This window comes from Onychostruthus taczanowskii, unplaced genomic scaffold, assembly GCF_017590055.1.
Source record: "Onychostruthus taczanowskii isolate IOZ18803 unplaced genomic scaffold, ASM1759005v1 scaffold61, whole genome shotgun sequence".
Lineage (NCBI taxonomy): Eukaryota > Metazoa > Chordata > Aves > Passeriformes > Passeridae > Onychostruthus > Onychostruthus taczanowskii.
Genome location: NW_024503790.1, coordinates 3097031 through 3120775, shown reverse-complemented (window position 1 = coordinate 3120775; position 23745 = coordinate 3097031). Strand labels below are relative to the sequence as shown.

General features: G+C 46.5%; 1 protein-coding gene across 3 annotated transcripts in view; it reads left to right on the top strand.

The window, feature by feature from the left end:
• The window catches only part of CAMTA1 (calmodulin binding transcription activator 1), a 239247-nt gene that overhangs the window by 120983 nt on the left and 94519 nt on the right, over window positions 1-23745 (top strand). For all 3 annotated transcript variants that reach the window (XM_041419802.1, XM_041419799.1, XM_041419798.1), the window contains one exon: window positions 8803-8874. In XM_041419802.1, the coding sequence (XP_041275736.1) occupies window positions 8803-8874 (72 nt within the window). The remainder of the gene's footprint in view (window positions 1-8802; window positions 8875-23745) is intronic.

Here is a 23745-nt window from a genome sequence, read left to right as displayed (position 1 = left end):
CAAGTAAAGTTGCAGCTTAAACCTTGTTATAGCCCACCCCATTATTTTTTTGTTCTCCTATTAGGATTTTAGGCATTTCTTTGACATTTTTATTGCCAGATTAGGAGGAAAACGCTTGACTTGTTTGCAGTGTTCTCATTATATTGTCTTTCTAACATTTCTAAAAGAGAATAAATATAAAATACTTCTGTGTATTGTGTCATATTTCAGTGTGACATTAATATGCTCCACGATTTTCCAGCTCACAGTTCTCACCGTGTGGTGACAGTCAGGAAGCCCTTGCACAGGGCTGAGGAGACTGTGGGGGTTGAGGGTGTACAGGGACCAGGGTAGTGCCTGTCCTGGGGGTTTTGTATCCACTGGAGAACCACCTGGGCAGTGTTGGTTTGGAACACGGGCCTGTGCAGTCAGAGCAGTCTCTTGTACCACTTTTCCTCCTAATAATTGCTCACTCACCTCAGGGATGTTGGGAATGCTCTTCCCTTACCTGAAAGTGTGGGAGCCTGGCCATCATGTGGAGCAATGTGTCACTCAGAGTAAGAGCCTGAATGAGAGATGTGGGACACCATGCAGCTCTTCAAAATGCAGTTTATTACATCCAAGATGTTAGAGCAGTCCAGGGTCGTGGGTGACAGAGCCTGTGCCTACAGCTGTCAGCTCCAGCTGCAGAAAAACTTGAGACCCTTTAATTTTGGTTACAGTGCATTATATTTTTTTTTTCCATCTCTATTTCATTCTCAGGTTCTACATTCAAAAATCTTTCTGCCAAGCATACATATCTGTGAAACTTTCTTGTCAAACTTTCATCCTTCCCAACAACCCAGATCTGCTCTCAGTGATCCCCTGCACACAGGTGTCATCAGATATCTGCTCTCAGTGATCCCCTGCACACAGGTGTCATCAGATGGTCTATCCACAGAGCTCATGCTGCCCTGTTTGTACCCAGCTCCAAACAGGTCACCTGCCTCCCAGTCCCTTTGAGTTTAGGTAGTGGAGGTGAATGTGGGAATCCTTCCCAGTGAGAATTCCCATATCCTGCATACCTGGTTGAGCACAGCCTGTTTGGAGCTGTGTTACAGGGTTTTTTTTTGGGTTATCATGTCATTCACAGTATCTGCAAGAGCAGCTACAGTTAGTTCTCACACTGTGTGGCCTCTGTCCTACAAATCAGTGATTTCTGCTCAGCCTGGCTCCTACCCCTCACCTGAAATACCTCCCAGGTTTCCAGAAAACCCTGGAGATTATTCTGGAGTATTCAGGCTGGTGACACAGCCAGGCTGTGAGAGTCTTTGGGATACAGGAAAGCAGGATTGGGGGGGAGTGGATGGGCAGGACTAAGGGGGAGTGGGACGCTGCAGGATGCCCAGATGTGTCATCCTCATCATCACCCTGCAGGGGCTTTTATATCTGACAGTTTTTGGGTTCAGTTTGAGCAACATGGGTAGCAGAGAGTGAGGTGAATAGTAGGAAGCCTTTTGTGTCAGATGAGGAGGTGGATATTTCATTACTAATTGGCCATGACTGCTGGCCATGAGAAAATTTTGAGCTCTTGGAAAGCTCGTAATCTCACCAAGGATCCAGTGCACATTCCTGCCTCGAGCTGCTCGTGAGGGAAAGTGATGAGGTTTTCCTCCTACATCTCACAACTTTGCCCCTATCCAGGCAGCATCCCTCCAGTACGCTTTTCACCCAGGCCAGGGTGATTAAGCACTTAAATTGATTAATCAAATTTCTTGTGATGAGAACTACTGTCATTCATTAATCTGAATGGGATTATAAATAAGAGCTGGCAGACAAGGGAGACAAACATGTTGACAGATAGACCTGCTGCTTTGAATACAAATCACACCACTGCATCTGGAGGGTCTAAGCTCCTGGCAGTCTCAGGATAGAGCTTCCCTAAAGGTAAAATTAGGCTAAGATTAAAGTATCCCTGTATTAATAAAGAAATATGCATTTATGAAGAGGCAGGCACTGCAGTGGGGGTGTGGGGATGCATACCAATGATCCTGCAGTGGGCCAGGCAATGGGTGTTGCTGCCTGTGGAAGCATCAGTCCCCACATACACTGATTTCTGTTGTTAAGCCAATGTCATTAGAGGATTCATTTCTAACAGTGAGAAACTTAAAACCTTGCCATCCTTGCAGAGACTTCAGAACCCCACAAAGGGAAAACAGGGCTTGAAAAAGAACCCATTAAACATTTAAATCTTTCATTAAATATTGAGCATTTCAAAAATTGCTTTCTAACTAGTCCTGAGGTAAACAGAACAATATTTGTTAACAAAAGCCACCAGAAGTGACAAGGTCCTGCAATGCACTGGCTGTGTAACCTCTCCTCCCTTGATCAGGAGAGCCCTGGGCTCAAGTCTAAGAACTTGTTACCTGGGTATTGCTGCCAGTGGCATTGAGGGCAAGGGGGGGGAGTTTGAAATGTGTCAGGAGAAGAACTGACAGCATTAATAAACCTGAAATGCCTGCACCAGGCTGAGTGCCTGCACAGCAGGCAGTGCCCAGGGCTGCACAGAGCTGTGCTGTGATGCCACAGCTGAAAAGTGAAGGGTCAGGTTCTCTGGGTTTTGCAGCTGCCTAGAAATGTTAAGAATGTTTTTGGGATCTGCTGTCAGTACCAGGCACTCCTTGCCCAACCTGGCAAACTGTAAGCAATTGCTTAAGTTCTGTCGACATGGATAAAAGGCAAACCTTGCCAGCAGCGTGTCTCAGCCCAGGCTGAGATCTGAGCACGTGGTTTTGTGCTTTGCTGAATCAAAGCTACTATTTATGAACGTCAGAGGAAAATCCAAACCTGTCTAATATCTGTGTTTCTCCAAGATGATGAGTGAGAAAACACGGTTAGCAGCGTTTTGGTTTTGATTTGCAGCAGTAATGGGAATTTTTGGATGCATTCCTATATTATGACACTCCTTAAGTCAAAATAAGAGCTCTGGCGGCAGCCTTCTGGCCCTGGGGATTCCCCAGGGTTCAGATGTGGTTTCCCCTCCCTGTTTACTGCTTTAAAAGGCTGAACTGGGGCCAATCTGCACGGGGGAATGTTGAGAATCTCCTGTCACCTCTGTGAAAGATGCCAGTCACTTGTTTTTAAAATTTTTAAAGTTTAATAGTAATAAAATGGGTATAAAAATAGTAATATAACTAGAGTATTAAAAATTTGGACACTTTGGATTAGGACAAGACAAGACAATAAAAACAAAGAGTTAGGGACAGTCCGGGTACCTTTTTCTGGGCAAAATAAGCCCGAAAAAGGACCCACGTTAAGAGAGGATTAACTCTTAGGAGCAATAGCCTGTTGCATATTCATACACCTCATCCATGATGCATAAATTCCATTCAAACAGAGGATTCTGTCTGATCAGTGTCAACTTCTTCCTCTGAATCCTGACAGCGTTTTCAGGGCTGAACCAGGCAGGAAGAAGTTAGCTTCTTCTGATAAGAGAGCAATAAATTCTTTTTCTCTGAAAGATTTAGGTGTCCTGTGGCTGCTATCTCGGTGGGAAAAAAGTATCTTTAAAAAAAGTATCTTACATAGCATAGTTTCTGTTTTAACATTATGTTGAAACCCAAAACTATATTTAACAACACACTACTTAAGAAAATTAATACAGTGTAACTTTGTAACATAACCCATACAATATTCATTTTAGTATTTGCAAAGCCAATCATAAAATACGCATTTTAACATAACCCATACAACACATCCTAACATAACCCATTATAATATTCATTTTAATATTTGCGAAAAGCCAATGATAAAACACACATTTTCCACACCTCCCTGCCTGCTCAGCGTGGCTGTGCCCTGCCAGGGTTGTCACTCGCAGCCCCTGTCACTCGTGCCTGGCAGGACCAGGGGATGATGGATGGCACGCGGCTGCCGCTGGCGCTGGCAGCGACTCGGGGCGCTCGCGGCAGCAGCGCTCCGGCTCCTCTGGCTCAATCCTGGATTCACGGGCTGGGCGGGAGCTGCCGCTGCCTCCCGGCTCCTGCAGCTCACAGGGGAGAGCCTCAGCTGAGCTTTGAATGGGTTTGGAACGGGGCTGTGGCCTCAGCATCCCTGTCCTGAAGGAAGGATGATCTGTTGGAGGATGCTCCCATCTCAGAAGGCGCTCACTTCAGAGGTCACACACACACACACAAATTTGAGGGGTTTCCCCAGTGGTTGCTAATTCAGTGGACAAGAAACCCAGTTTTCAGCTGCCTTGTGTCGCTATAGGACACGAAACAACACCACGTGAACACGCTGCTGCTCTCAAGGTAGAAAAGGGAAGTTTATTTTCTGACTCCAACGTTTATAGATTTCCAAAGGTGGCAGTGGATTGGAGGGTGAAAGTGCCACCTCTCCGATGACATTGGACAAACCAACAGTCCATCCAATTTCTCTTCTTCCATAAAGAACACAAAACAATAAGTTGTTTACAGAAAGCCTATGAGAAAGTTTGCTACAAGAATGCAAACGTCAGAAGGCTTAGAAAATGTTAAAAATCAGGACGACAGCCTCCCTTTTCCAGCTGGGCTCTGCCCTCTCAAAGGCTCAGCACAGATTTTTTTGGGTGCTGGTTACAGAAATCACAGATGGACAATTGCTCCTACATGTAAAACAAATGTATCACTACAAATAGGTGAGAAATTCCTCTGGTCATGATTTGTATGATTTGTATGAAACCAATTCCAGAGGAATTGGTTTCAGGAAGATTGGATGGTGTCTCTGCTGGGATATGGAAATGTTGGTGAAAAGAATGGCATAGCAGAACCTGTAAGAACAGACTGTGGAGATGTCTGTGATAAAATCACAGAATAATTCTATATATCATGATAGAGATGGGAGAGTGGGGTTTGTTGTTGCATTTTGACTGTAGCACCAAAACACAGGTTGCTGCATTGAAGGATGCTCATCTGAGCACTTACAGGCAGCTTTTCCAGTTTCCCCTCCATGCCTGTGCATCCATATGTGCTGCTGCAGGGCTGCTGCTCCTCTGCAGTGCGTGCTGGTTGCAGCAGGCACGGGTGAGAGCAGAGTGTGGCTGGGCTCAGATGCAGCCTCTGCTTCAGGAGACCTGTACCCTGTCATCAGGGTGATGAGAGGAACAAAGCCAGCACCTCTCTTGGCTTTCCCTGGAGGTTTGATCCATGGCAGCAGTGCTGCTACTGCCAGCAGTGTGCTGCTCCCTGATGGAAATTGGTGAGGAAGCTCTGGAATGGTCAGCAATGACAGAGGGAGATCCCAGCAGCACGGGGATGTACCAGGGAGCTGATCAGCTGCTGGGCTGAGCACGTGTTGCCCAATCCCACCACGGAGCCAGGAGCAGAGGGCACGGTCCTTTTCCCCAGTAACCTGCACAGATCCTGCTCCTGGTGTCCAAAGGATGCTGGGGTATTGAAAGCTGAAGCCTTACCACCAGAAAATTACTCAAGTATATTTTAATAATGTACAGCCATAGGTCTTACGTGATTTGTTCTCTAAAGATTGATTTAGCTTCTTATTAAGGGAATTGGGAATTCAGTGTGAAAATCTGAACAAAATCTAGGCGGTTTTTAGGGTTTTTAAAATATCCACTAGTGTAACTCACCAGGGAGAAGAATTTCAAAGCCTGTCCAACCCTATCTTGAATTTTTGATTCTCCTGCTTTCTTATTTCCATTCCCAAGGTATGCTTGTTAAGAAAGAACACCTCAGCATTATTGTATTATTTTTAAATAAGCCACAATCACTTTAAGGAGCTCAGGATAAAAAAAATCCACTAATAATTTGATTTTATATTCTTCCCTCCCCCTTTCTGCAGTTTTCAGAAGTTTGGTAATGCCAAGTGTGCACTGCATACAAATGGCAGGGCGGGCAGCTGTAATTGCTACCCAGAGAAGGCTTTTCCTCTTTAATTACCCCTGGAATTGTAAAGGGATGAGCAGCAGCAGAGCTGGCAGGGCCAGGCCCTCCAGCAGCAGTGTGGGGCTGCTCAGAAGGTGCCTGTAGCTGCTTCCTGGGGCAGGTGTGGGGGTCTCATAGGGATCCCCAGGGTGGCAGGACACGGTGTGTGCTCGGGACATCCATGGCCACACACACAGGGTCATCTCCAGGGACAAGGACACGCTCCCTGATGGGTGATGGGCAGCACCATGGGCACCCAGCAGGTCACAGCATCCCCAGAGCTGGGTGTCCCTGTTCTGGTGCTGCTCAGGGCTCCTCTGGGGTCAGGCTGATGCCAGCTCCTGCCGTGTTCTCCACACGGCAGTCAAGGAGCTGCTGAGGTGGCCTTCCTCCTCAGACTGCTCCAAAATGCCTTTTCTCTTCTCCTGGAGATTTTGTAAACTTAAAAGAGAATTATGAAAAAAAAAAAAAAATGTTCTCCTCTGTCCAGCCCATTAATTCAGCCTGCTCAGGACAGAATTAACCTTGGCAAGCCTTGCAGAGGAGAGAGTCGTTCTAACCTTAAAAATCTGCTGATTAAAGCTGGTTTCTGGAATTCGATTTCACTTAATGCATTGGCTGGGTGCCCAGCCTGGCATTAACATCTCCACAGACACACAGGCCTCTGCAGCTTTTACCTACCCACTAAAAAATAATTAAAAAAAAAATAAAAGAAAACACAGCTCATGAAAGCCCCTTTGCCTGTTTTGAGCAAGAATTCATTTCAAAGCCTGTTTTAGCTAAAGGTTATTGCTTCTGCCCTGGTTGTGTGTCTGCTCTGGCCAGGCAGGGTGGCAATTCCACTCTCCTCATTAGTTGCAGAGGGGTGTTGAGCTGGCTGGCTGCTCAGCAGCCCTGGGCCATCCCAGGTCCAAAGGCAAGGGTCAGCAGATCCAAGTGTAGGAATATCCTACACCCACCTCCCCACAGCCCCTACTGAGCTGCAGATTTTGTGTCACCCACAGAGCTTAGCCCATTAATCTTGAAAATCCTCCCAAACAATGACACACAGATTTCCTAGGTTTCTATTTATATCCTCAACTTTTCCTTACGCATTTTTACCCAAAAATTAATGTAGTTTTTATTGCTGCCATCACTCATTTTGCCTGTACTCTGCGTGCTGGGCTCCCAGGGTCTGTTTCACCCCTGCAGTGTTTCTGTGCTGCTGTGGTAGCTCTCTGTGCCTGTGGGGACAGTCCCTGCTGTCTCTCCAAGGCCAGGAGCTTGCTCAGTGTCGCCTTCATCCCAGCTGCCCAGGTTAGGGCATCCAGCCTCAAAACATCCATCCAGAATCAGATTCTCATGTCCTGCCACCATGGGGGAAAAAAAAATAAAAAAAAATTAAGAAATCCCTTCTAAGTTCTGTGTATTTTTTGAACTCTGTGAGCTGTTAGGATTTTTTTAATGGCTTGCTGGAATGTTGAGAACCAGTTTCATGAAGGTGGGAGGCTTTTGTGTGATTCATTATTGACAGCTCTAGAATTATCTGTGAGCCAGCTCTGGAGAGGGAGGGCAGTGCTCCTGCCTGCTGTGCACCACGAGCTGCACAGAGCCCAGCCTTGCCTTTTGTTTTAATCAGGGCAGAGTTTCGATCGACTCCACAGCAAATTGGGGTGGGAAGCAAGTCAGGGGGTGCTGGAATAGATTGATACATATCTCACAAGGTGGTCCTGGCTGCTGTGGAGGCTGCTCCAGCAGCTCCAGACCAGCTTTCCCATCCTCACTGGGAAGGAAGCAGGTTGCACTGGGAGATGCTGCACCTCCCCAGCTGCTCTCTGGAGTGGGGGGAGAGCTCTGAGTCAGCAGAACTGAGCACTGCAGAGCTTTCCATGCAGCCCCCAGTGCCATGTGCAGGAGTCACTGTCAGGGCAGCTGTTCCCCAGCCCTCAGGAGGGATTTAAATGTTAAGCTTTTCTTTGGATTATATTCTGCAGGGCTTTTTTCCTCCTCTGTTTTTCCTCCCTGCATTTCAGTGTGTAGAATGTACCCTTGACACATTTTAAAAACATTATTAATCTTTGTCATTTGTGTTTTAAAAATAACTCGGTGATAGCAGCCAGTCCTTAAATCCTGTTTAATTCAGGCTGACCTTGTGAGCAGTGATCCTGGGGAGGGGGAGCTGCTGCAGCCTCCCATGTGCTCACTGAGTGCACATGTCCAGCAGCACAAGCACCCCTCTGTGCTAGGGGTCTTTGCAATTAAAACCAGTTCTGTGGGTTTGGGTTGGCACTGCGTTTGGTTTCCAACCAAAAAGTTCTAACATACTGGAAATTGAGGGTTTTTTTCCTGCAGAAAGAATTCCTCGGCTTTGCTGATTTCAGTTAATCAGAGAAGCAGAATTCATTAAAAAAACCCCAAAAACCCCCAAAAAAAAAAAAAAGAAAAAAAAAAAAAAAAAAAAAAAAAAAAAAAAAAAAAAAAAAAAAGAAAAAAGAAACAAACTATATTTTGGCATTTTGCTGTCTAAAATATCTGACAGCATTTCTTTCAGTTTACAAACACAACATTTTCAGTTGAAATACCCAGGAGATAAACCATGGAAAAAAAGATGAACATGTTGTATTTGCCAAAAAATAAAATTACGATGGAGCAAAGATTCAAAGGCAGCCCCCAGACCAGCCCTGTCTGAGTCATGAGCCCCTGCTGGCTCTGGCCACTCCTTGGGCAGGGGTAGCACAGCAGGGACTGTTAGGGATGGGCTTCTGTGACCTGTAGCAAAGCTTACAGTGCTTAAACCAGGGTGCCACAGTGCTGTCTGTGCATCACCAGGGGCAGAACAGTGTCCTCCATTTGTGGGTCACGCTGCTGCCCCGTCCCCAGCACGGCCTCTCGGGATGGTTCCTCCACTAACCTGACTCTGCTTTCTCTCTTTTTGTGTCCCCAGTGCCTGTATGGCTGCTATGTCCATTCCTCCATCATCCCCACGTTTCACAGAAGGTGCTACTGGCTTCTGCAGGTAGGATGAAAATGAGTTCTCTCTCTGGGGTCACCTGGTCAAGCTGCTGCCGGGGGTGGGGGGGTCAGCATCCTGTGCTTTCCTGTCTGGGGGATTTTGTTTGTCTGAAAGGGAAATGGGTCTTCTTGGTTGTATGTCTCTGTTTGGAGGGGTTATATATTTTCTCTAGCAATATGGAGCTGATGCCAGCTCATATGTTCTCTAAACATGGAGCTGGCTCAAGTGAGACTTTCTGGAGGTTTCTGGTTGTGTTGTTCCATCCTGAAGCAAGGCAGAGCCAGAGAAGTGAATGCTGCTTGGGCATACCATGGTGTAGGACAGATATTAGCTCTGGGCTGTGCTTGACTTTGAGGAGAGCCCTGGGGCTGTGTTTGAGTTTGGGGTGAACCTTGGAGCTGGCCCTGCAGTGGATCTGCTTTCCTCCAGTGAGATATTTAGTCTCCAGGGAGTATTTGAAGTCACTCAATGATTTTTCTTCTGGCTGTTGTGGGAACAGCAAAGTCCCAGGAGGAGTCAAGCCAAATTTTCCTCTTATTTACACAGGGTTTGGGCAGCTCCCCCGGGGCTGTGGGAGTGTGCAAAGGATCTCATTTGGGAATTTGCCCAGGGGGTGTTTGCTGACCCCACCTTTGAGGAGCTGTTCACATTCTTGACTGGTTACTATGGTGTATACAGTGAAAGTAATTTGTTTTCTTTCATTATGAAATTGCACTTGACACATACTGTAAAAATATTGTTTTAAAGATTAAACTCCCATGGTCCTGAAAACAAACAAATCTGAGGAAAGTGACATCTGTTTCTAGAAGCAAATGGAAAATAATTCCTGTTTCTCCCTGGTTTTGCAATTGCACTTCCATATTAAAAAAGAAGGCACTGCTGCTGTCACTGGGGCAGGACAGACCCCTCCCAACCCACAGAGGATGGTGCCCACACCGTGGACATAATCAAAGGAAACACGCACCAGATGTCACCCTCCTCTGTGGTATCTGTGTGTTCTCAGCTCCGTTTGCATCTGTGGCGTAAAAATGCTGTGTGCAAGGAAAGAGGAGATGCTTGGCTGCAGTGGTGGGAGCAGCTCTGCACCTCGCAGAGGAGAATTGTGGCTCCTCTGAAAACACAGCGTGACTGCATCGATCCTGTTCTCTCACGGCTGCCCAGGCTGTGCTTGTTCTCCTCGAGAGCTCCTGGCCCCAGAGGTCAGCTCTCTTCGTTTTTCAGCTTTGTATTGCTTTTTCTTGTTGTGATGTGCTCCCTGGAAGTGCTGCTGGCCCTGGCTGCTGTGGCACTTAGCCAGCATCTCCCTGATGGGTTGCACTGCAGCGCTGGAGGATCTCTGAGCTGTTCCCCAGGGTCTGCCTCTTCACGTTCACAGGGTGTGCATCAATGTTTAGTCATTTTCTTTGCTCTGGTAATCACTTTTTGTCAAGAGGATGGGAAGTACATTTCTTAGGAGCCTATTTATAAAATGTGCTGCAGGACATCTCACTGTGGCTGTGGTAGACTGGTATTCCTCAACAAGGACATGCTGTGCCTTCGCTGTGGGAGGAAGAGGGGTCTGTGATTCATGGCAGCATCTCCAGGCACAAACGGGCATCCTTCAGTCATGCGCTCAAGGTTATGCAGGCAGCAGAAAGGAGCTGGCCAAGAATAGATGACACTTCCCTATCTCTGCACAGTGCTTGTGTTCAGCTCCATGGTGAATTCAGGAGCAGTGACACCAGAGAGACAGAAGGTGTTTTGTGCATCTCCTTCAGAAGCTTTCGCTTCAACAGCACTGGTAAATGAGTTTGGTATTCAAAAATAGGTATAGCCAGGGCAATGTGTAATATGTTCAGCTTTATAGTTCACTGAGGCACATGGGTGACTTTCCCTTTTTTTGGGGAGACATTCAGCACCTTCCTCTCTGTGCTCTCTGTGCAGTGTTTGGTCAATGGGGAATAAATACAATTAGTCTGCGATGCCGTCTACGTTTTATGGGATGATTTTCCTCCAAATCCTATTGTCAGGTTAGATGTCGATTAAAAATCCGCACACAAATGTTCTTGATCTTTTCTGCCTCACATTTTCAGTGTAAAGGCCAGGACTCAAACCAGCCACAGGGACTCAGAGCCTTTCTCATGCATTTACAGGGCGCCGTAACCATTAATTGTGTGGTGATGTCCAATTTCTTACTTAAACAACTTTGTGTTGTCATTTATGATTGACATGATGTGCCTGCTCCCTGCAGACTGGTCAGAGGGATGAGAAATGAGAACCAATCATCTGGAACTGCATGATTCAGTTTTCTGGGTCTCTGCTGGAAGTTCTTAGGCTGTTGGCAGACACCGTGGTGCTGGCAGCTGTGGCTGGGGTCTGCTGCATGGGGCCTCCACCTCCTCTCTCTTCTGAAGGAGTTTCACTTTTCTGTGACATTTCAAGCTTTCTTGACAATGGATTTTAAGTGCTGCCTTACCCCAAAGACGTTAATATTTATAACAGGTGCTGTAATTTCCAAGCCAGCATTGACACGTTCCTGCTGGACACGGTCCCGACCTGGGCAGCCTCTTGCATGGATGCTCTCTTGGCCACTCACTCTTGGGCCTGAATGAAGAAAGCATGCCCAAGGTGGTGGTTTCCCACATTTAGTTCTCATATTTTTCTTTTGATTAACTGATGTCTAGAAATATGAGATCATGGTGAGTGACACAGGCAGAGAAGATGGGGGTGAGGACACGAGTGGCCTCTTCACAGGTAGCTGAGGAAGGCACCTCAGTAGAACTTCAGTTTTTTATTGTGTTACATTATCTGTTTGCTTCTGAGAAGGTGCAGAGCCCTGGCTGTCCACAGTTCACTGAATGTGGAGCAGAGCTGCTGAAACCTTTTCTGAGATGGGGTGGTGGCAGGTCCCAGCCTCCTGCAGAGGCTGTGGCACAGCTGTGACTCTGAGTGCGTTGGTTTGTCACCAGCAGGACTCAGGCTGCCCCTGTCAGACCTTCAGCCTACTACCAGATTTTGTGTCAATGGAAACAGAAGAGGAAAACCCCCTGTTTGTAGTTGTACTGACTAATGGAGGGAAAATGTGGGTTCTCAGACATGGATGATTTTCAAACATTGGCACAGCTGAGCAGGGAGATGCAGCGTTCCCTTCTGTGTGCTGGAAATTGGCACCCCAGGAGCTGAAAATTAATCTGGCTGCCAGGCTTCTGGGCAGGCTGCTGCTTGCCAGGGTTCCAGAGGCAGGCTTTGCCTTCACCCATGGACTGTGATGGGCCCCTTGCTCACTCCCACTCCTGTGCTGCACTGCTGCAGGTGCTGAGCTCATTGGATGCTCATCGTGTTCCACCTGTAGCAGATACTGATGTCTCCTCCAGTGCTGCTGTTCAGGTGCTATGGGCATGGGAGGGAATACATATTTTAAAAGTGTTGCCCTTTTTCTTTATTAAAAAGTACACAAACTGTGCTATAGGATCATGCTAAAAACTTGTAAATTTAGACCTCCTGGCCAGTCAAACAAATGAAGATAACAAGCCTTGGAGAGAGGTGGCAGAGAGCTGTTTCACATTGCACATGCATTAAGTGCTCACTGAATAATTCAGAATTGGTGCAGAAGGGTGTCAGTGGCACTGTTCTGGCAGGTGAGCCAAGGAAGCAGAGTGGGATGCAGGCACAAGGACACACCAGAGCTCCACAGAGCCCTGCTGTAAATCCAGTGTTTGCCAGTAATTGCTGAAATGTGATAATCCAGTTCTCTGGGAGCCTGGGGGGAAACTGCATTTCATCTTTATTGCTCACACACTCACAGGATGCTCCCAGCAGCCATGGAAGTCATGGAATACTTTTCTGTAGGGTAGGAAATGGCAGGAGAAAGTCAGGGACATCAGCAGTCATGCCAGGTGTCATATCCAGGCAGGATGTCTGCCACAGAAGGAGCAAGTGGGAGATGCTGGGGGGGCACTGGTGGTGGGCAGTAATTGGGTAGTGGTCTTTAATTACTGTTCCTGTGATTCTGTGTGCACCAGCTGTGCCTTGCAGAGTATGTGTAAGCACTGATTGAAAGTCAGAGGCTTTTGCAGTATTCTCTCTTTACTCTGTTTTTTCCTGAATTCTTCCTTCTGATACACTTGAATATTCAGCAGTTTGTTACTATGAGTGTCTGCACTGATGCTTGATGCCCCCTGAGTGTGTTCCCTTCCTAAAATACATCTTGTCTGAAAGCTGTGGGCAGAAAATATCAAGACCTAAAACTTATTTAAAATGTTCTACATGACATCTGTCACTGTCCTGCATAAATTCAGTGTTTGTTCTATATTTTTTTGCTAAGGTTTTCCATTATGCCCTAAACAAGAGGAAGCCCTTCCCATTTATTTTTGATAGCACCCCGTCAGAGCAGCATTTCCCTCTCTGATCACTTGTGCTGTGCTGTGTCAGCAGCATCTCCTGCCTCCCTGGCTGGAGCAGCGACAGACAGCTTGAGGATTTGGGGCTTTTTCAACATAAATTGGAAGCATTACAATCTCATAAAATTTCTCAAGACTTTTGCTTAGTAATGGGTTTTTATTTTTCATTTGGGTGAAATAAAAGTGGCTGGGCAATAAAGCACAGAGAATGCTGTGCTGCACATGGGCACTTAGCTGGGTCCTGTGTGTTGGGGTGGGGTGTGAGCGAGGCCTCGGCACAAGGAGCCTGGGCATTTTTGCTAATGGGATTATAAACTGTTGCTGCTGTGCTGGCACCTGTTCCCAAAATGTGTTTTAGCCTGTGTGATGAAATTAAGTGGTATAGCAGTACAGCAGAGCATGGTCTGTGGTACTGAACCACCTCCAGTGTGGCTGCACATCCCAGCCATGGTTGGGATACTGGTGGATGTTCACAGAGCAGACTTGTGGCTCCTGTTCCCAGTGCCCTGAGTGCATGTGGAGCTGTGCTGGAGAGGAGACTGTGTCTGGGGAGACCAAACAGCAGTTCCAGGAGAGCAGAATGTCCTCTGCGAGCTGCAGCAGCAGAGGTGCTTTTGGTACCAGACGTTGGCAGGATGCAGCAGTCAGTCCTCTTGTGTTATCACTTGGCTTCACGATGCACAAGCATTTTCAGAGGATGAGGAAGTTGTGGGTACCCTTTTCATGCTTCCTTAACTTGCCTTTGGTTTGATCTCTCTGAAGGATGCTCTCTCCTTTCATCTTCTCACCAGCTCTTCTGAAGGCACCGTGCTCGTTGCTGTGTCCCTGCTGCCGTGCAGTCACTGCAACAGCCTTGTCTCAAGATTTCCCATCATGTTTTTCAGGGTTCACTAAAGATCTGAAATACTCAAGGAATTGGTGGAGCTGTGCAAAAATTATTGCTCAGTCCAACTGAAATTCCAAGGGTTATGTGAACTATTTTGTAATAGTTGTCCAGTTTCATTGTTTTGATTTTCCTTTTTTTTTTTTGGTCACATGCCTAACATACTGACTCCTGAAAGTGAATTTCAGGGAAACTATGTAAGAGAAGCAAAGGGTCCTGTGCATTCTGCTGCAGACCACCCTGTGGAGTGTCACAGAGAGCACAGCTTGTGTGCTGCTGGAGGAAGGACAAACCCTGGGGCTCTGTTTGTTGGGACAGCCACCTGCATTTGCAGCCATCCTCTCACACGAGATGGCAAAAATAAATCAGGATGTTGCTTCCATGAGAAGAATTTTCCCTGACAGAAATCTACAGCAGATAACGTTGAGTTGTGGCTTGGGCTGGGCTGTGCCTGTATCTGCCTGGATCCCTATGAACCAGAGACTCTGCAGGGTGGGTGAGGTGGGGCTGCAAGAGCAGCAGCACGAACCCTCTGCTGATGTTCCAGTGAAGGGGAGGCAAAGAGGATTACAAATGAACTGGTGTGTCAAAGGCTGGAAATGTTTTAGCAGGAGTGCTTTATCTTTTGTAATGTTTTTATAAATTATTTATTAACACACTTGCTGCATTTTCCTGAGAAATTGGGTGGAAGAGCAGAATGTATAGACGGCAGACTATATTCCAGAAGAAAGACGCCTGTGATTAAAAAACAATTTCCAACCCTTTCAAACACATAACTTTATTTTAGACAAGCGGGCTTCTATTTTTGTACCGCTCTCCACCATTTTAAAGAAAATCCCGGATTCGTTCCCTAGATATATGAGGAGACTGACGTTAATGCGAGCAAACTAAAAAGCAGTCAGAGTGCTTCAGTTGTTGCTTAAATAATCTGTTGTCATTTATAGAAGGGATGCATTTCCCAAACTGCTGGGGGATGTGCCTGGGTTGCTGATGGAGAGAAGTTCTGGCAGGGGAGACAGAGAAAAGGCCAAAACGTCTCCAACTCCCACAGAAAGGGAGAACAGGTTTGGTGCTTTCAGCTCTTGGTGGAAATAATGCCCCATTTGGCCTGGATGCTTGACCCAGGGGAGGGAAAGCATTGGCTCTGTTCTCCTTGGGGGATGCAGCTCTATCATGCACCACAGCATGATTGGAGAGCAGCCACAGTGTGCCTGCTTGTGCCTCATCCAGCAGCTCAGCGTGAACAGGAGCTCCTGCCTTACCTAAAACGAGTTTTGCCCCTGTGGCTGCAAAGGGACCCAGCAGCAGGGGTGGGAGAAGCCTGCTGTCAGTGGGGAACATCAGCATCTCAGCAGGGCCACCAAGAAGTGACACCACTGGAAGCAGGATTACTTGTGCTTCAGCTCCCACCCCTGTGTTCTCCTGGGAAGACCCCACAGAGTGGGACTGTCATCCCTGTGATTCTGCCCTGGTTCAGGCCAGTGATGCTGTCACCGAGACATCCTCGCAGCAGGGATCGCAGCCATGCGGCAGCACAGCCCAGCTGGAAATGAAATCAAACCACAGGCTCCAAGACACTTATTAATATGCTCTGTATACTGAGGATTAGGCTTTTGGTGACACTTAAATTGAATTCTAATGCTATTTTGAAATATATAATACGCTGAATTTACTTCACCTCAGGTTTGAGTTAATGGTTTATTAAATTATGCACCTTGCAGTAGTGAAGCTGTTTCCTGGTGTAGGACACCGAGCCTTGCAGGAGCAATGCAGCAATTCTGCTGAGCTCACCCACGTCCTCCCTGGTCAATTATTAGGTCTGCAGGTGTCGGTGAATGTATTATACTGTTGGCTGGAGTTTCACCCTCACTGGAGAGTTATAACTGGGGCTTAAGTTGGGAATTCTGTAGTGAAGCAAATTACAATTTGAGTTTAGAGATCTGGAGTTTGTTCTGGCGTGGGCAGCAGAGGACTTGGAGCAGATGCTGCCAATGCTGAAGTCTCTCTAATGCAGGATATTTTTTCCTCTAATATGCAGTGTTTTGGCCTGCAGTGAGTTACTCTTGTATTTTATTTGTTAAGGAACACTTTTGTAAGTGTTTTGGATAAATCACTTCCCAGGTGCCTGCAGGTTTGAGTGCTCTTCCTTCTATCCTCTGCCTTTGTAAACGTCTTGCTGATTACCCTGGTTGCTTTTATTCTCAAAATAATCTTTCATTTCTGAAGGAGTCTCTACTCCCTTTCTATCAACTGGCTGCCTCAGCTGTCACTGACGTCTGCGCTGCCCTGGGTTAATGAAGCTGTGATGCCTCTTGTGTCTCACACTGCCTCAGTGGTGTGAAGTGAAGACTCTCCATCCCTGTCACCTCCCACAGCTGCCACCTGCATCCTGCCACCTGATCCCACCTGGGATGCATCACTGCATCCCTCTCTCCGCACCCATGGTGATGTCGTGGCTCAGACCAGTGGATGGCAAAGTGGCTGTTAGACCCATGAGTGCATACACGGTGCATTACCCTTAGTGAAAGGCAGTAAAGGCTCTTAAAAAGAGCCCCAAGTTCATGGTCTGCACTATAAAATGCTGTGCTCACCTCTGAGGCTGTGGAAGTGGTGTGTAGGGACCACAGCCTTGGTCCTCTGTGAGATCATGGTCTTCTTTAGCTTATTAATGAAGGGGCAAAAGCCAGAGGAGAAAGACCAACCTTAATGGCTTTTACTTCTGGACAGGCAGTGTTCCTAAGGGGATCATTTTCTGTGTCAAGGAAAAAGTGCACAATTTTTATCACTGTACATTTTTTTCCATTAAACATCAGCTTTGCCTCTGCTCCTCGTGCTGCCGTGGGGTGTGTAACCTACAACTGTCTGCTGCCTCACTCTGCTTATTGGCCATGGGCAGCAGAAAGGCACGGCAGAGTGAAATAGAGGTTGAAGTTTTTATCAGTTTAAGTCACTGTAAAATCTCTTCTTCCCAGAAAAGCAGATTTCCCAATAATGTCACCAGGACAGAATAAGTCTGTTTGATTCAGTGTGCTGTCACACTGTTCCCCTTGTTGTATGGCAGAAGGGAATGGCTGCTCCCAGTGGTCCCCACGGTACCTGGAGCAGTGGGACACACACCACTGCCCTTCTGCTGAGCTCTCATGACAGCCAGCATTCAGCTGAGCCCCCACAGCACTTTCTGCTGGAGAAGGGAGAGGGGAGGTTGCTCTCCCTGTTGAATGGTGAAGATTTTCACCATTCTTTGATTATCTTTTTTTGTGGCACTCTTCAAAAGCTGGTGCCAACAGCTCCATAATTGCAGTCTTTATTTCTGAATACAGAATGCTGCTGTTTATTCCTCTCTATAACTTAGACTTGAGTCACTTTCTGTAGGGATTCTGCTGTTTTCAAGACACAGCACTGGTGTCTGAGTGTTCTGGGGTGCAAGGACCTTGTCAGGTTGGTTCAAGCATCTCAGAGTCTTTCAACCCCCATTGACCAGCACAGATGCAGTGTCTCTCTGTGATTTTACATAATGATTTTCTGAACAATGCCAGTCAACTTTTGCTTATCTCATGGTTCTGCATTTCCTTGAGCTGCCCTGCTGGGAATTTGCTTTACATGCCTAGTGTAAAACCTTATAGTTTTCCTAATGGAAGATTCATCCCCTCCTTGGTCTGCAGTGGAGATTGGAGCCACAACATCAATTCAGCCATGAACAGTCTGAGCAAGGTGCAGATCCAGCCCCAGCTCCTCCTGCAGCTCTTGGCACTGGCACAAAGGTTCCAGCATCAAATACTGTTGTTCTTTTGGGTTTATTGAACAATAAATCCATCACAAAAATATGCAGGAAGAAAAATGAATGCAACATCTCTCAAGGTCGCTGGTTCCATGGAGATGTGACTGCGTGGTGTGTCCTGTGACACAGCAGACACATGAGTCATGGGATCCACTCTGAGTCCTGTAGCCATGTCCTCTTTTAATGAAAAAACCAGCAAATACATCCTGTAACCTGCTACCTGTGCAGTGCAGCACTCTGATAAACAGTAAGTATAACTATTATGGGATGTCATCTCATCTCTGCCATTTATTGACCTTTTCTTCAGTGTAATTTTCTTCTCAGGGGTCCAGGTAGCTCAGTTCTTCCAAGGAAGAACTGCCGTGTGAGCATCTGGGCAACACAGCCACCAAGCCTGCTCAAGTGCTGAAAGATGCTCGATTTTAGACTTGTTTAAAGTTTACATTACAGTGACAAATCTGGAAACCTCTGAGAGAAGTTTTTTTCTGAGTTCTCCTTGTAGTTGTTGGGGGGAGAAGAAGTTAAAAGTGTTGGGTGCTGGGATGCTGCTAAAAGAAGTTGACTGAAATAGCTTTTCTGCATGTAATAGAATTTCAGATCCTAGAGCCTTTCAAGCTCAAAGTGACCCGAAATCATTTGCACAGTAAGAAACATTGTCCTTCCAGGGAACCAGCCCCTCATTTTTGGGTTTTGTAGAATCAGACAGGAAATCCATTCCAGGTTCAGAAAATAATGTGACCAAGTGAGTTTTGGAGGGACAGCTCTGAATTTGGGAGAAGAGGCAGTGTCACGTTTTGGCTTTAACAACAGTTTGCTGAAATTGTGTGAATTCACATTGTCAGCTAAGAATATCAATTGCTTTAAAATGTCACCTTCTTCACAGCTTTCCTCTGTGTGAAGCAGACCTAGGCATTGCCTTCAGGCATGGCAAAGGGGAGATCATGTGTCCCCCTCCCCACAATCTTCATGCAGAGCATCCCTCCCCATAGCTCCCCACTGCCCCAGTGCTGCAGGGACTGCGTGGGCTCCAGTTCCCACCCTCCCACTTGGGTTCCATGGGAGGAGGGAGAGGATGTGGAGTGGGCTTGATTAAAAAGTGCTTTTGCTTTTTCTCCTGAAGGATGTTTGCAGTGAAAACTGTACGTGAAATTTATACTCCTCTCATATGATTCTGACTGGTTTTAGTGCACAAATTCTCAGAAGAAAATGTATTCAATAAAAATTTGATGTGGAACTATAGCTCAGCAGAATCTTTTTTAAGAAATCCAGCTCTGGGATATTTATTTTGTATCTAGTTTCAGTTTTAGTGCCTATTCCTCCTGCAGATGCCCTCGTTAGCCTGCTAACAGCTCATGAAGAGTTCAGCCCCTCTCCTGCCCTCATTCTGGGCATTCCTGCAGTGCCTGTGGGGAAGGTTTGTGGGGAAGCACAGCTGTGTGCAGTGCTACTTAGGGCTGCTGCTGTTGGCTTTTTCCATAAGTAAATCCTGCTTTTTGTTCATGAGGAATGCAGAGGGCCCAGGGCTCAGCTGAGAGGGGGGCTGAGCCTGAGGCAGGTAAAATGTTGCCAGGCTGGCGGACACTGATGTGGCCAACAAGAACAAGGTGTGCTTGGTTTGTAACAAGTCTGCTGGGAAATAGTTTTAGCAGGAAAATGCAATAATTCTGGATTTATTCTCCTTTGAGGCTCAGCTTGCAAAAGGAGATGGTTTAGGGGAAGTAGGAAAGGAATCTAGGATGGCCACAATGAAAATTTCAGGGGAGACCTGTGAGCCCCCAGAGGTCCTTGTGGGGGAATAATGTCCCATTGGGCTGTATCAGGATGTGATCCTGGGATGGGTTAGTCTTGGTGTGTAGGGGAGAAGAGGCAGAATTCTTTCCAGGCTTTGCAGCAATTGCTAGTGATGAGCCTGGCCTCCTAATTTCCAGCCCTTGTTCCAAAAGGTTCCTGTTTCTTTCCCAAAATTGCAAGGGAGCAGCACTTCCCGAGCCAAGTGTTTGCCCCACTGCCTCCTCCCACCTGGTACTGGGAGCAGTGTCCCAGGTTGTGGTGCCTGAGCAGGCACAGAGTCACTCTTCAAACAGAAATCCCAAGGCTGAATCCTTTGCTCCGTGTTTCAGGAATATCTCAAACAGGTTTCTGGTCCGCTGCCCCCTGAATCACCGCCTCCTCAATGCATTTTAATGCAGAGCCGGAGCCTCGAGGCAATCGAGGGCTTTTTCCTAAGGTTTAGTGATAAACTTGTGTCTCCTGTGAGTGAGCAATCTGCTGCTTCACCACTTCTTTCAATTTAGAAGGGAGTACACTGAAGCCCTCTTGCAAAAACATTTATTGTATGAAGCAAAACTGGAGGGTTTGGGTTCTACTTCTCCCGTAATTTTTTTTTCTTTACTTCTAGTGTTCTCATATCAGATTTTCACTGGAAAAATACTACCCAGAAGCATGGAAAATGGCATATGGCTCTATGAAATATACCCCCATCTAGGATACACCATGTTTTTATTTTGTGACAGTTCAAGATTCAGTGCGTGGCCTAAATATTGTGGCATCCTATTTTATTTTTGAATTGTTGGATGGACTAGACACTATAGCTCATGGACAGCACTACCATTTTTCCCCGTGGTTTACCCTTTTTCTAGATTACTGTCTCTTAGTTTCAAAATGGAACAGGATTTCTCCCTGGTTTATAAATTAGGGCCATACTCCAGCAGCACCCAGTAGTGCTGCCATATTTTAGATGGTGTCAGGATTTCTATTAAAAACCTTATTTTTCAGAGGTTTAGAGCTGAGCCATAAAAATTGGCTGTGTGTATGTATAACAGCTGCAGCTCTGTCATGCAGAGGGGGTGCTAGCATGTAGTTCCTGCAAGCAGAACAAACCACACTTCCCACATGCATTTATACATAGAGCTCTGTATAATTGTATTAAAACTCAGTGTAAGATTGCACTAAGTTTTTGTTTCAAAGTTAATTGCTTGGAAGTCAGGAAATGCTGCCTTTGGCAGGGGTGTGGGAGAGTTGCCAGAGGGGTGCTGGGTCCCATGGGTTCTGATCTGACCAGATCTTGAACCAGAGCTGTGAGACAGGACACAGCCTTCCTCAGGGCTGACAAGTGGATCTGCTGATGGTTTTTGCATATCTGGACTGATTAGCTTACTCACCGAAGTACATCTGGCCCACACAATAAAAATTGGCCATGAATACCTCTGTTCTACCAAAAGAGACCCTGAGAACAGAATTGCACCCAGGCTGTACCTCTGATAATACCTACAAGCCTAACGTGCATCTGAACGTGTGCCATGGGTGGGTTTTCTTCTTGTGTTGACGTGTGAGTAAGATACCAGCAGCCTCCTTTTAATAGCCCTGCATAATGCTCACACCTGCTGCAGTGTAATTTGCTGCATTTCCGCAAATAAGCTGAAGGGAGTGAAGAACATCATCCCTCAGTGCCCTGAGCTCCTGTCAGAGGAGACAAACTGGGGCTGTTTGTGGCCCAGCCATCACACAGCTGTGAGGGCATCCTTCCACTGCAGCTCCAGCAGCCACCAGCACAGGGCTGCTTCAGGTTTGCAAACACCCAGATAATGAAGGGCACAGATTCGAACTGAATGTCAAAAACCAAAAAAAAAAAATAACCCCAGACAATCTGCAAGTCGTTGAGAACCTCACTGCAGCTAGATGCGTCTTCCGTGACATTTTGGCTCTCGTTGGCTTTCCATCTGCAGGAGTTTTATGTCAGTGTCAGACAGGCCTGTCTTTAAGCTCATGTTTTTCTGTGTGATAAGGCATTCTGACCTTAAGTGCTGTTGGTCCGTGTTAATTCTCACCTCGAAATTCTGCCTGGTCAGATCTCTCAGGTGCTGTGGTGGTGAGCACAGCACAGGCTGGTTCTGCTTTAAAACTCTCATTGAATTCCTGCCAGGAGCACATTTTTATCATCTTCTCCCCAGGTGCTCCATGGTATTTCCCATATGAATTCAAACCTGGGCAGCAGCATTGTGTTGGGTGTGTAAGATGTCACGACAGGGTGTGTGGCATTATGGCCGTGGGGGTGTTGTCCCACAGCTGACCCTGCTCCACCTCCCTTCAGTGTTAACAGAGCTCAGCCACGTTCCTGAACACACCTGCACAGCCTCGTTAATTAATATCATGTTTTACATTCTATTTTAATAAAGCCTTTTCATTACAGAGCTTGTTCCCTTGGTAGGATAAATTGAAATTCTTTGTGAGAGTATTATAATTAAGCTGTAGTGCAATGGGTAGGGATGTGTGTATGGGTACAAATTGAAAGAAGAGAAATTTAGGTTAATAGAGGAGATTCTTTACTAGGGAGGTGGTGAGACACTGGAACTGGTTTCCCAGGGAGGAAGTGGGTGCCCCAGCCCTGGAGGTGTTCAAAGCCAGTTGGACAGGGATTGGAACAACCTGGGATAGCTGACCCTGCCCGTGGCAAGTTGGGGTTGGGACTGGATGGTCTTTAAAGTGCTTGAACCCTTCCAAGCACTTAACATTCTGTGATTCTGTGTGTCTTGCTCAGGAAGTGTCTGTCTTAAGTGTCTCAACAGCAGGCAATACCAGCAGACTCAGACAGCTCCTCTGCCTTGTGCCTCAGGGGACTGCTGCCCCCGAGGTACTGTTTCAGCCTCAGGTCACATTTCACAGGCTAGAGAGATGGAAAACAACCTCTCCAAGGCAGCAGCTCCCCAGCTTTTGGCTCACTGGACGATTGCAGCTCTCAGACGTGCCTGTGGTGGCTGGGGCAGCAACAGCAGGCAGATTTCAGTGCTGAGGTTGGTTCTGCAGGTGATTTATTTACCACAGGCTGGAGCTGGGGGCTGTTTCCAGATGGAGATGGAGCAGTGAGGGGTCTGCCACAGGGAACAGCTTTGGGGCGTTTCTTCAGTTTAGTGTAAAATACCAAGAGTGGCAATACAGGAGGTGAAATACTTTGTTATTTTAGGTCTGTTGTGCCTTGCTCCTGCAGTTTAAAAATCAATACACCTGGTGCATCCACAGCTGTTCATGATGGGTAGAGTTGCTTTGATGAGCGTAAGGAAACAGGGGTTCACCGTGGGGTTAGAGCATCCCTGTTCAAGAAATGCAGTTCAGCAAGAGGAGACAATGAAGTTGTGTCAGAATTACTTGAGAATTTAGGAACAGATTTTTATTTTCTCTTTGACAAAAACTAAGGTTTATAAAAAGAGAGAAAGCTTGCCCACGAGGGGCGGTTGAGTTCCTGCTGCCAACCTCAGGGAGGCTTATTTACGAGTTGTGCAGCAAGGAGATGGAAATGCTTCATTAGCAAGCAGCAGTGCATGCTAGCTGGAGAAGATCCTAATGGAGTAAATTAGGAGGGAAACATCTGTTGCTTTCTGTTTTGGTTTTAGTGCTCAATCTGGTGCTAATTCTGGCCTTTTGTGACCTTTTAATATGTCCCCTCATCCTAAATATGAGACACATTTTGTTCATTAGTTGTGGATGTGTGTTGCACTTTTGAACAGAGTTCATCTCTACCCTTGAGGACAGATTTGCTTCCTTCTTGTTTTCCTTCCTTCCAAAGACCTTGCAGGCAAAATGTTAGAGATGGAGGGAATGGAGAGGCAGTAAAAGCCTGAGCCAGGCAGAGGAAGATGTGTGTACATGTGCATAGATATATGAGATGCAAAGTTATGCCTTCTTCCACCATTTGTATAATAATTTTATCATTAAAAAATGACAGCTTACAACTGAAATTTTAAGTCTTGATGGTTTATACAAAATTTATGGCATGTTCAGGAAAAAGTATTTCTCACAGCTACATGTATAAATAGCCAGGTTTGATGCAAAGAGAGAGG